This window comes from Myotis brandtii, unplaced genomic scaffold, assembly GCF_000412655.1.
Source record: "Myotis brandtii unplaced genomic scaffold, ASM41265v1 scaffold1738, whole genome shotgun sequence".
Classification (NCBI taxonomy): Eukaryota; Metazoa; Chordata; class Mammalia; order Chiroptera; family Vespertilionidae; genus Myotis; species Myotis brandtii.
Genome location: NW_005356425.1, coordinates 104,973 through 115,543, shown reverse-complemented (window position 1 = coordinate 115,543; position 10,571 = coordinate 104,973). Strand labels below are relative to the sequence as shown.

The window sequence follows — 10,571 nt, the reverse complement described above, 5'->3', positions numbered from 1 at the left end:
CCTAAGGCTTAGGAAGAGCCACACTCAAGGGGCCAAAGAGCCGCATGTGGCTCGCGAGCCGCAGTTTGCCGACCACGGTCTTAGAGGTATGCAGACCCCGCTCCATGCATTAGTGCTGAGGAAGGGGTGACAGAGAGAGGCCTGAGAGAAATGAGGAGGACAGGACGGCTGTCCTCTCACCTGCTGGGGCTCCCAGTCCATTTCCATTACCATATCCTGGGGACACAGATCCGATCCGGGTGTGGGTGTGAATGAGGGGAGGGGAGCTCAGAGTTTGGGGGAGGTGGAGAGAAAAGGCTGGGGTGAGGCTCACCTGGCTTCTGGGGTTTCATACCCGCTCCAAAGCCTGGTGGGGAGACAGGCAGAACTGAGGGCCCTGGGCCCATCCCTGCGCCTCCCCAGAACCCCGGCCCACCCCTACCTGGTCCATAGCCATTCTGAGCTGCAGGGCTTGTGGGGAGAAGATGGGGGAACCATAAAGCTGGCTGTGGGACTGAGGGGCTGAGGCCAGTCCTAGGGGTCTCCTGGTCTTGCCTCCCACTTCTCTCCCATGGTGCTTGGCGCCCTGACACCCTTCACCCCTGAAGCAGGGAGTGTCCCTCTTGTTAGAGGCATGCAGTCCCAGTCCAGTGTTTTATACATTAGGTATTCTCTCCTCCAACAAAACCACAGTGTATTTCACATTTAAAAATTGAACAGTAACACCTCAATATCACTAAAGCAGAACAACTCAAATACCACTGGTGTTGTATAAAAAGCTCAAGACCCAACTGCAAGTATTTGATGACCAATAAACATAACAAAAATGGATTGTAACAGTTTAAATATGTAAATTATGCATTCAAAATGATAATAGCAATAAGAAATGAACAAATTTAGTCATTTTTGGAAGGATATTGAGGAATTATTCTGAAAACTGGTATCTGGGAAAGAAAGAAGCATTTATATGCCTTACCCCCCAAGTAATTAGATAGTTGAAGGGGAAAAAAAATCTGTGGGATATGTAGAATTATTCCGGTTAATGCAGAAAGAGTGTTGTTAAAATATTGCTCTTTTGCAATTCTTAATTGACAAGAGCTAGGCAATGATTATCAATAGCTGCAAACATTATTAATTGAAAAGGAGTGGATCAGGAGGTCAAGACCTGAATTTACTAGTCAATCTCGATGTGCTTTCCAGTACAACCCAGTGAAAAGGAGCACCCAGCACCACCTGTGAGGTGTCTTCCCAGGAAAAAAACAAAAAACCTGCATCTGATCAAGCCCCCAGATCTATCTGATAATGAGAAACACCCAGCACAGAGGAACATGTTAGAGGCGTCCATGGGATGCAGTCCAGAGAGTCCAGAATGGGCAATTTTACAGGGTATATAACTTGGTTTTGTTTAACAAATGCAAGGAAAAGAGGGAGGGAGGCTTTGCATTAAAGGAGACTTGCGTAGCCCATAAAGTAAATGCAAAGGTTACCTTTCTATCCTTATTAAAACAAATTAACTTTAAAACAAAGTGGAAACAAAATTTGAACCATAGATGAATGTCTTGGGTAACCTTATCTACTTTAATTTTGCACTTGCTTTGGTATGTGGAAAAAACTTAAAGAACCTATTGTATACTGTAGATGTTATAGCTATAGTTCATTATACTAGATAGCTATGTGTCTAAATTTTGTAATAGAACATTTTAGTTCTTTTTCTTTTGAAAAGTATTTGCCCACGATCACAAAAATAAGTAGTAGCAGACCTGGGGGTCAACACGGATTTTCCAATTGCACAGTGGTCGGCAAACTCATTAGTCAACAGAGCCAAATATCAACAGTACAACGATTGAAATTTCTTTTGAGAGGCAAATTTTTAAAACTTAAACTATATAGGTAGGTACATTGTTATTAACTTATTAGGGTACTCCTAAGGCTTAGGAAGAGCCACACTCAAGGGGCCAAAGAGCCGCATGTGGCTCGCGAGCCGCAGTTTGCCGACCACGGTCTTAGAGGTATGCAGACCCCGCTCCATGCATTAGTGCTGAGGAAGGGGTGACAGAGAGAGGCCTGAGAGAAATGAGGAGGACAGGACGGCTGTCCTCTCACCTGCTGGGGCTCCCAGTCCATTTCCATTACCATATCCTGGGGACACAGATCCGATCCGAGTGTGGGTGTGAATGAGGGGAGGGGAGCTCAGGGTTTGGGGGAGGCGGAGAGAAAAGGCTGGGGTGAGGCTCACCTGGCTTCTGGGGTTTCATACCCGCTCCAAAGCCTGGTGGAGAGACAGCAGCACTGAGGGCCCGGGCCCCATCCCTGCGCCTCCCCAGAGCCCCGGCCCACCCCTACCTGGTCCATAGCCATTCTGAGCTGCAGGGCCTGTGGGGAGAAGGTGGGGGGATGGTAAAGCTGGCTGTGGGGCTGAGGGGCTGAGGCCAGCCCTGGGGGTCCCCTGGTCTTGCCTCCCACTTCTCTCCCATGGTCCTTGGCCCCCTGACACCCTTCACTCCTGAAGGAGGAGCTCAGGGTTTGGTGGGGGGGGCGGGTGGAGAGAAAAGACAGGGGTGAGGCTCACCTGGCTTCTGGGGTTTCGCACCTACTCCAAAGCCTGCTGGAGAGTCAGGGAGTGTGAGGGATCGGAGCCCCATGTCTGTGCCTCCCCAGAGCCCTAGGGTGCCCCTACCTGGTCCATAGCCGTTTTGAGCTGCAGGGCCTGGTGGAAGGAGAGAGGGGGCTCTGGCTACTGGCCTCTCTCTGAGCCTCTACCCTCAGCCTGGCCCCTTTAGCTCTCACCTCAGACCTGGACCCGCCCAGCTGGGTCCTCGGCTTCCCCCTGGAGTCCAGCCTCCTTCTAGAGCCTGAATGTCATACCTAGCTGCCTGGTTCATCTGGTTAGGCGTCACTGCCAGCCACCATGTCTACCAGCCAGCAGGGTGAACTTGAGGCTCCTTCTCCTCCCCAGCCAGGAGCCATCGGCATTGCCCCTGCCCCATGGCCTCCCAGCCTTTTCCCGTGCCTGCACCCTCCCTGGTCCTCATTTATCAGCGGGCCACGCCCTCTAGTGGGCATTCCGGCCCCGGAGTTGCATTCGCACTCCTCTCCTGTCTGCCTCCGCCTGCCCACGTGCCCAGGCTCTGGGAGGGCCTGTCTCCAGCACTTGGCCGCCCCTGGATGTTTGTTCAATGAGTGTTTCTTGTGGGAGAGGCGGAGGGCGGGTCTCACCTGGCTTCTGAGGTTTCAGTCCTCCGAGACCTGAGGAAGAGAAGGCACTGCCCGTGAGTCTGTGAGTCCACCTCGCTCCTCCTCTCCCCTTAGAACCAGGGTCAGGCACCCACACCAGAGCCCCCTCGGCAACACCCCTGCTCCTGAGCTCCAGGGCCTTGCCTGGCTGGGCTCCTGCTCCCGGGAGGGCCCCGTTCCCGAATCCTGGGGAGACAGAGCAGGAGGGAGTGAGGAGAGATCTGGGGTGTGGGTGGAGCAGACGGATAAGGAGCCGTTAGACAGAGTGGGGCTCACCTGGCTTCTGGGGCTTTCCATTCCCTCCATAGCCTGGGGAAGAGATGAGCAGGGCACATGAAAACCCAGGGACCCAGAAACCCCACCCCTGGGCCTGCCCCAGAAACAGCTTCTGCCCTTGTGCCCCAGGGGTCCCTGCTATACCTGGTCCAAAGCCATTCTGTGCTGCGCCACCTGGGGAGGGATGGGGTGGGGGGGAATGACACAGAAAAGCTGGGTGCTGCTGGCGGGGCAATAGCCCCCAGCCTCCCCTCCCCTGCCCCGCGGACCCCTGCTCTCCCCGCCACTCAGCCTGGCTAGATTCGCAAAGGGGGTAGGTGACTGTGGGGGCCTGTGTCCTGTGTCAGGGAGGGACTAGGGGGACCAAGGCTGTGAGGAACCCGAGCCCCAGGCCCCTCCCCACAGCGCCCTCCGGGTCTGGCCCAGGAGACCCAGGTGGTAAACTCCGCTGCGTCTTCCTTCGAGGCCAGCCGTCCAGGGGGTCCAGCCCTGGAAACACCAGCCTCCAGGAGCGGGGTTCTCACTCTGCTTCAAGCCCCAGGCCTCCAGCTCCCTTCCAGCCTCAGGATCTGCCTTCTCACTTTCCAGCTCCCAGGGCTGCCCCCGCCCGACAGTCCTGACCGCAGTCCTTGAGATGGCACTGGGCTGGTGAGGCTCGGGGCCTGTGGCTGAGCCTAGGGAGTCATCAGCTCCATTCAGGCCGACCAGAGTGTCTGCTGTGCCAGCCGTGGCCTCACTCAGGATGAGGGAGAGGAATGAGTCCCTCTGCGGGAGCAGGAGGTGGGGAGGGGTGCCTGGGATCCTGGGCTCTTTCTCTGACTCCCTCCCCCAGACGCATTGCCAGTGGGCCAGGTCCTGGCGGGAAGCAGCAGTGAGGGGGGTCTGGGGATGGGCAGGGGTAGAATCGAGAAGGTGGGGCGGGAGGGCAGGCTCACGGGCTCACCTGGTTGCTGCTGCTTCAGGCCTCCGCCCAAGCCTGGGGAAGACCAGGTGCCACTGGGCCATGTGTGGCCCCCCACCCCCACCCCACGGAAATCAGTTTCCCGCCCTCCTGATCACCCAGCTCCTCCCCCCTCTTCCTTCCCGGGACCCCAGCTTGGCCCAGGTGTCCTCACCTGGCTGGGCTTCGACTCCCAGGAAGGCCTTGGCTCCCATCTTATTCCCATTGCCAAATCCTGGGGAGACGGAGAGGAAGGAGGTCAGGTTCCGCCAGGGGGCAGGGGGGAAGGGGGACGGATGGGAGACACGACTGCAGGGACATGGGGACTGGGTAGGGCTCACCTGGCTTCGGAGGTTTCACACCCCCTCCGATTCCTGAGAAAGAGACGGGGACCAGGTAAAGGAGCCTGGCACGCCCTCGACTCCCCAAACTGAAGCAGGTGCCCCCAGCTCTCACCCCATCGCCTACCTGGTGCCTGGCCACCATGTGGAGGGGCAGGGCCTGTGGCGAGAGGGAAGGCAGAGACTGCGGGTGGGCGAGTGTGGGCTCACACCTGTGCTGTCCTCGTCCCAGGACCTCGGTGCCCACCCTCCCTGACAGCTCCTCTCAGGGAGCCAGTGTGAGAAGGGCCTGGGAATCTGGGAGACCCTCCCCAAGACCAGCCCTCTGAAGGGAGCTGCCCTGCGAGGGTAATGGTGCCAGAGCTTGGCACCGGGTGAGAGGGAGTGGCCTCCACTCACCTGGCTTCTGAGGTTTCATCCCCCCTCCCAGGCCTAGGAAGAGAGAGGGAGAGAGGTCGACACTGACCCCGCCCCCCAGGAATGCAGACCCTGACCCTGAACCCCCTTTCCTCTGCCTGCCCGTCGCCCTCACCTGGCCGGGATCCTGCCCCTGGAAAAGTGCTGGTTCCTACACCATTTGTGCTCCCGAATCCTGGGGACACAGAGGTGGGGGCTGCAGCCCTGAGGTGGGCGGGTTTGGGGCTCACGGAGGAACTGGGGTGAAAGGGGCAGGGGCGAGGCTGGCTCTCCACTCACCGGGCTTCGGAGGTTTCATTCCCCCTCCCAGGCCTGGGGGGCGACAGAGGGGCTGAGCCTGCTGTCCTCCCCCAAGAACCCAACTCCCTCCCCTACTGGTTCCTGGGTCCCAGCTCTGCCCACACCTCCTCCCTCCCTGAACCCCAGGTGGAGCCCGGGTGCCCTCACCTGGCTGGGCTCCCGGCCCTGGGAAGGCACCCGCTCCCAGTCCATTTCCATATCCTGGGGAGACAGAGCCAAGAGGGAAGAGGAGGGAAGAGGAGGGAGGAGCAGCTCCAAAGGCATCCAGACAGATGTCAGGTGGACAGAGGGGTGGGCGTGGGGAGCGGGTCTCACCTGGCTTCTGGGGCTTCACCCCCCCTCCAAAGCCTGAGAACAGAGATGCGGCAGATGAGGGGACCCCAGGGGCCCAGCCTCTTCCTAGGGCTCCATAACCATGCTGAGCTGAGGGGCAGGGCAGGGGGCATTTGGGGTCCCAGCTGGGGTGAGGGTGAAGCAGGGGTACCCTGCTCTGCCGTCCTCAAACCAGATATCAGGAACCCTCAACGTCCTTCCCTCTGCCTCCAGTGAGTCACCAGTTCTGCCCTGGGGGAGCCTGGGATAGGCACCCCCTAATGCCGACCCAGCCCTATCCCCCCGCCCCATCTCACCTGGTTGGGCTGCGGCACCTGGGAAGGCCCCTGCTCCATGCCCGTTCCCATTCCCAAACCCTGAGGAGACAGGGCAGGAGGGTCAGCAAGGAGCAGAGAGCAACGGGGCATCAGGGCACACAGATGGGAGACAGCAGCTGGAGGGCTCACCTGGCTTGTGGGGTTTCATCCCCCCTCCAATGCCTGAGAAGGAGATGGATCAGGTGAGGGTCTGAAGAGACCCCATTTCAGGGGTGCCCCTAGAATACTGGTCCCAACTCCCCCCAAACACTCTGGGCCCACCTCTCCCAGTGCTGTGGCCATTCGGAGCTGGAGGGCTATGGGGAGAGGGGGGAATGGTCTGGGAGGTTTGGGGGTCCTAGATGGGGTGGGTGTGCAGGATCCTTGGGCCCAGCCAGAAACCGCAAACCTGAAGGCTCCCAATCTCCCGGCCCCGCCCCCCCAATCATTCACCACCACCACCACCCCTCCCCTCTGAGGCTTGGGAGGGAGCAGGGAGAGGACCAACCCAGACCCCATCACTCTCACCTGGCTGGACTCCCAGGCCATTCCTGTCCCCAAATCCTGGGAGGACAGATAGAGGTGAGGGGTGTGAGAGGAGGTGGGGAGACACAGAGAGAGACAGCGGGGGCTGGGCAGGGCTCTGAAGTTTAATACCCCAGGAGGCCTGGGGGGAGACTCAGGGAGCAGGCGAGGGACCCAGGTTCCCCCTTTCACCTCCCCCCACCCCCACAAAGCCTGCTCCCAGCTGGCCTGGGGGCCATGCAGTGAGGGGCAGGGTACATGCGTTAGGTGACACCACAACAGCCTGGATGGATTCGTGGGGGGTGGGGGGCAGTGTGTGCAGGAGGGAAGGAGAGCGCCTGCTGGAAGGGGTCTCAGGTGGGCTTCTCCGCCTGAGGGGTGTCAGGTACTTCCGAGATGGCTGCCCCCCAAATCCTATTTACCCACCCCTTACCTACTCCCCGGCCACTGGGGGGGAGGTAGCCGGGGGGGGGGGATGGTGTGTGGGGCCGAAGGGGGCAGGAGGGCCCAGGAGCCAGGGTGCTCTGCCCACCCCCTCAGCTTTACCTGGTCTGTAGCCATTCGGGCTCCCTAAGCCTGCAAGGTCAGGGAGAAGGGGTAACCGGGAGGGGCAAGGAGGGCCAAATCCGGGTCTCCCCTCCCACCCTGCAGAGCAAGAGTGCACCCCCTCCTCCCCGGGACTCGCTTTCTACTCTGGTCACAGGAGGAGCAAGGACAGAACCAGGTGAGCAGGCTGGTGGCCAAGGGGGCTGTCTGGGCTGTGCAGGGGCGGTGGGGGGGAGCCCCCATGCCCTCTTCCTCAGGGGTGTGTGCACCTCTTCCCTCCATGCTCACTGGAGCATCTTTGGGACCCCCCTTTCCTGGAAATCTTATCCTCCTCACCCCGGTCCCTCAGCGTTTCTCTCCAGCAGCTTAGACACATTAGGTCTCCGGAGGGAACCCTTTCTCCCGCCGGTAAGATGCCCCCCACTCCCCTCCCCACGCACCAGCCTCCTCTCCTCCCATCCTGTCCCACCTCCAGGCCTTTGACCCTCTTGCTTCCAGCGATTTCCTTCCCTGTCCGGTTATAACCCAGTCCCCCTGCCCTTCCAGACCCAGCTCCAAGCCCCTCCTCTGGGCTCCCACGTTCTCACGCCCAGAGCTGAAATTCTGCCCCATCTCACTCTGTTCTAAGGGTTCAGGTCTGTGCTTCCCACACCTGAGCTGACCCTGGACAAGACCGACTGCCAGGAGGACAGGGAGGGACCTGCTCTCCTGGGCTCCGCGTCTGGATCCCAGAGCTGGGGGATCTGTGGGGCTTGCCCCCAGAGAGCTCCCAGACCCCCGGGAGGAGAGACCAGGTCCTCTTCTTGAACCCCAGGGCCTGGAGGATCCACTCACCTTTTCCTAGGCCAGACGACAATGAAGGCAGCCCTGGGGAGCAGGGAGTGCTGACTCAGAGTGGGGACCCAGAGGCAGAGAGGGGCAGGACCCATGCATATATACCCCAGCCCCCCAAAACCCAGACTTCACACACCCACTCCTCCCCCTTGGAGCCCCAGCCTCTGACCCAATGCTCTACCTATACCCCCAGCTCCAACCCCAGCTGCCCAGACCCTGTAGCTGCCCGAGGCCTGCCCTCACCGCCTTGCAGGCTTTCAGAAGTCAGGCAGAGCAGGAAAAGGGCTGCGGGGAAGGCCCAGGTGCCCATGATTCCTGGCAGAGTGGGAGGGCACACACCCTTTGAGCCTTTAAACACCTCTGCTGGGTGGGGGCCCTTTCCCAGGCCCCCCGCTGGGAGTGACAGAGGCTCTGTTGGCAGACCCCCGGGGGCCAGCCCCCACCTCCCTCTGCGGCAGGAGTCCAGTCCTCGCCTCCCCCCTGCCCGGCTCCTCATCCATCATGGGTGCTGACAGCTGGGACAGGCCCCCACCTGGCGCACGAGGCTCCTGGACTCCTGTCAGGGTCGGGGACCCTGGCGCCAGGCCTGGCGGGCTCAGATGTTACCCCAGCAGCTGGTGAGGAGCAGGCAGGCACTGTGGGCACCCAGGCCCAGCCCAAACACAGCTGGGGAGAGGGGGGAGCCAGGCCCAGAAATGTGGGTGTGGCTGACAGGAGGGACTCAGAGTGAGTTACTGTGTTACTGGGAGAGAGAGAGAAGGAAGGAGGCAGAGGCTACAGTGTTGAGGCCCAGCCCAAACACAGCTGGGGAGAGGGGGGAGCCCGGCCCAGAAATGTGGGTGTGGCTGACAGGAGTGAGTTACTGTGTTACTGGGAGAGAGAGAAGGAAGGAGGCAGAGGCTACAGTGTTACAAAGGCCTGTGGCCAGCTAACAATGAGGTGCACTGTGTCTGGCGTGTGGACTTGCCCACAAGAAGAGGGGTAATGTTATCCCATCCAACCCCGAGGACTGACGGGGTGGCACTGGGAGCTGGCCCTTGGTCCACACCTGGGGCTGGGCTTGCAGAGTGGGCCTCAGCCTCCTTCCCACAGGGATGGTGATCACAGGGACGGGTTACCCCGTGCTCACCCTGTCCAAAGGTCCAGGGGTTTCTTTTTAAAAAATATTTTTAGTCCTGGCCGGTTTGGCTCAGTGGATAGAGCATCAGCCTGTGGACTGAAATGTCCTGGGTTCGGTTCCAGTCAAGGGCACATGACCAGGTTGCAGGCACAGTCCCCAGCAGGGGGCGTGCAGGAGGCAGCCGATCAATGATTCTCTTCAATGATTCTCTCTCATCATTCATGTTTCTTCTTTTTTTTTTTTAATATATTTTTTCTATTGATTTTTTACAGAGAGGAAGGGAGAGGGAGAGGGATAGAGAGTTAGAAACATCAATGAGAGAGAAACATCGATTCAGCTGCCTTTTGCACGCCCCCTACTGGGGATGTGCCCGCAACCGGGGTACATGCCCTTGACCGGAATCGAACCTGGGACCCTTCAGTCCGCAGGCCGATGCTCTATCCGCTGAGCCAAACCGGTTAGGGCTCATCATTCATGTTTCAATCTCTCTCTCTCCCTTCCCCTCCCTCTCTGAAATCAATAAAAATATATTGATTTATTTATTAGAAAAATATTTTAAAATTTGATTTTAAAGAGAGAGGAAGGGAGGGGGAGAGAGAGAGAAACACCGATCGATCCATCGATGCCTCCTGCACGTTCCCTACTGGGGATTGGAGCCTGCAAGCCAGGCATGTGCCCTAACTGGGAATGGAACCTGCAACCTTTTGGGGCATGGGCTGCAGCACAACCAACTGAGTCACACTGGCCAGGGCCTCACTGTTGAAGGCTCTGCAAGGCCCACCCACAGCAGGAGGTCCTCCCAGTTTCACCTCCATCTCTAGCCGAAATGCAGCAGCACTGACTCTAGTTTTGGGGGACAGACTCTCAGGGGGCCACTTCTTAGGGTGTGGTGGGGGCAAGATTGCAAGAAGGGTACCTGGGGGGCTAGTAACACTCCATTCCTATGGGGCGGGCAGATGGAATCGGGCCAGGTGAAGGGGGCTTGGTGAGTATGAGAGGACAGGAGAGGCAGGTCTGGGAAATGTCGGGAGTCAAGGGTCTGGACACCAGCCCTCACCTCCTCCAGGGAGTCTGTGGACCCCCCTGGGCTGCTGGGGCCAGCGGTGACTCAGACCCCAGGACCCTAGTCCAGAAGCCCCACACCCTGTCTATCTGCTGGCTTGCCCCCTGCCCCGTCAGCCCCTTCCTCCCCAGCACCTGTGGCTAAGGGGTGCAGTCTGCCAAACGAAGCAGGCTGGCACAGCGAGGGCCTGGAGAGGAGCTACAGTGAGGAGTGGGCAGTGGGTGATGGGTTTTGCTTCTTATGTGAGGCCTTTGAGCCCACAACACCTAATGGGACAGCTCCAGTCACCAGTGGACTGCAGGGCTTTTCCCAGGTATCCCTTTACCTGCAGTCCCCCCAGCACTGAGCTGGGCCTGCATCTCCCCTC

General features: G+C 59.1%; 1 protein-coding gene across 11 annotated transcripts in view; it reads right to left on the bottom strand.

Moving 5' to 3' along the window:
- Positions 1 to 8,333, bottom strand: part of LOC102243147 (glycine-rich cell wall structural protein-like) — a 14,705-nt gene extending 6,372 nt beyond the window's left edge. The window contains exons 1-26 of one of the 11 annotated variants that reach the window (XM_014537152.1): positions 8,265 to 8,333; positions 8,022 to 8,054; positions 7,188 to 7,217; positions 6,645 to 6,680; positions 6,267 to 6,299; positions 6,117 to 6,176; positions 5,803 to 5,835; positions 5,635 to 5,688; positions 5,467 to 5,499; positions 5,303 to 5,362; positions 5,170 to 5,202; positions 4,898 to 4,930; positions 4,771 to 4,803; positions 4,605 to 4,664; positions 4,433 to 4,465; positions 3,634 to 3,663; positions 3,490 to 3,522; positions 3,358 to 3,399; positions 3,196 to 3,225; positions 2,657 to 2,686; positions 2,549 to 2,584; positions 2,323 to 2,352; positions 2,216 to 2,248; positions 2,083 to 2,118; positions 422 to 451; positions 314 to 346 (exon numbers count right to left, since the gene is read on the bottom strand). In XM_014537152.1, coding sequence (XP_014392638.1) covers positions 314 to 346; positions 422 to 451; positions 2,083 to 2,118; positions 2,216 to 2,248; positions 2,323 to 2,352; positions 2,549 to 2,584; positions 2,657 to 2,686; positions 3,196 to 3,225; positions 3,358 to 3,399; positions 3,490 to 3,522; positions 3,634 to 3,663; positions 4,433 to 4,465; positions 4,605 to 4,664; positions 4,771 to 4,803; positions 4,898 to 4,930; positions 5,170 to 5,202; positions 5,303 to 5,362; positions 5,467 to 5,499; positions 5,635 to 5,688; positions 5,803 to 5,835; positions 6,117 to 6,176; positions 6,267 to 6,299; positions 6,645 to 6,680; positions 7,188 to 7,217; positions 8,022 to 8,054; positions 8,265 to 8,331 — 994 coding nt within the window. In that variant the 5' untranslated portion in view covers positions 8,332 to 8,333. The remainder of the gene's footprint in view (positions 1 to 313; positions 347 to 421; positions 452 to 2,082; positions 2,119 to 2,215; positions 2,249 to 2,322; positions 2,353 to 2,548; positions 2,585 to 2,656; positions 2,687 to 3,195; positions 3,226 to 3,357; positions 3,400 to 3,489; positions 3,523 to 3,633; positions 3,664 to 4,432; positions 4,466 to 4,604; positions 4,665 to 4,770; positions 4,804 to 4,897; positions 4,931 to 5,169; positions 5,203 to 5,302; positions 5,363 to 5,466; positions 5,500 to 5,634; positions 5,689 to 5,802; positions 5,836 to 6,116; positions 6,177 to 6,266; positions 6,300 to 6,644; positions 6,681 to 7,187; positions 7,218 to 8,021; positions 8,055 to 8,264) is intronic. The other 10 variants (XM_014537153.1, XM_014537154.1, XM_014537155.1 and 7 more) reach the window with 10 other exon arrangements.
- Positions 8,334 to 10,571: the final 2,238 nt, after the last annotated feature.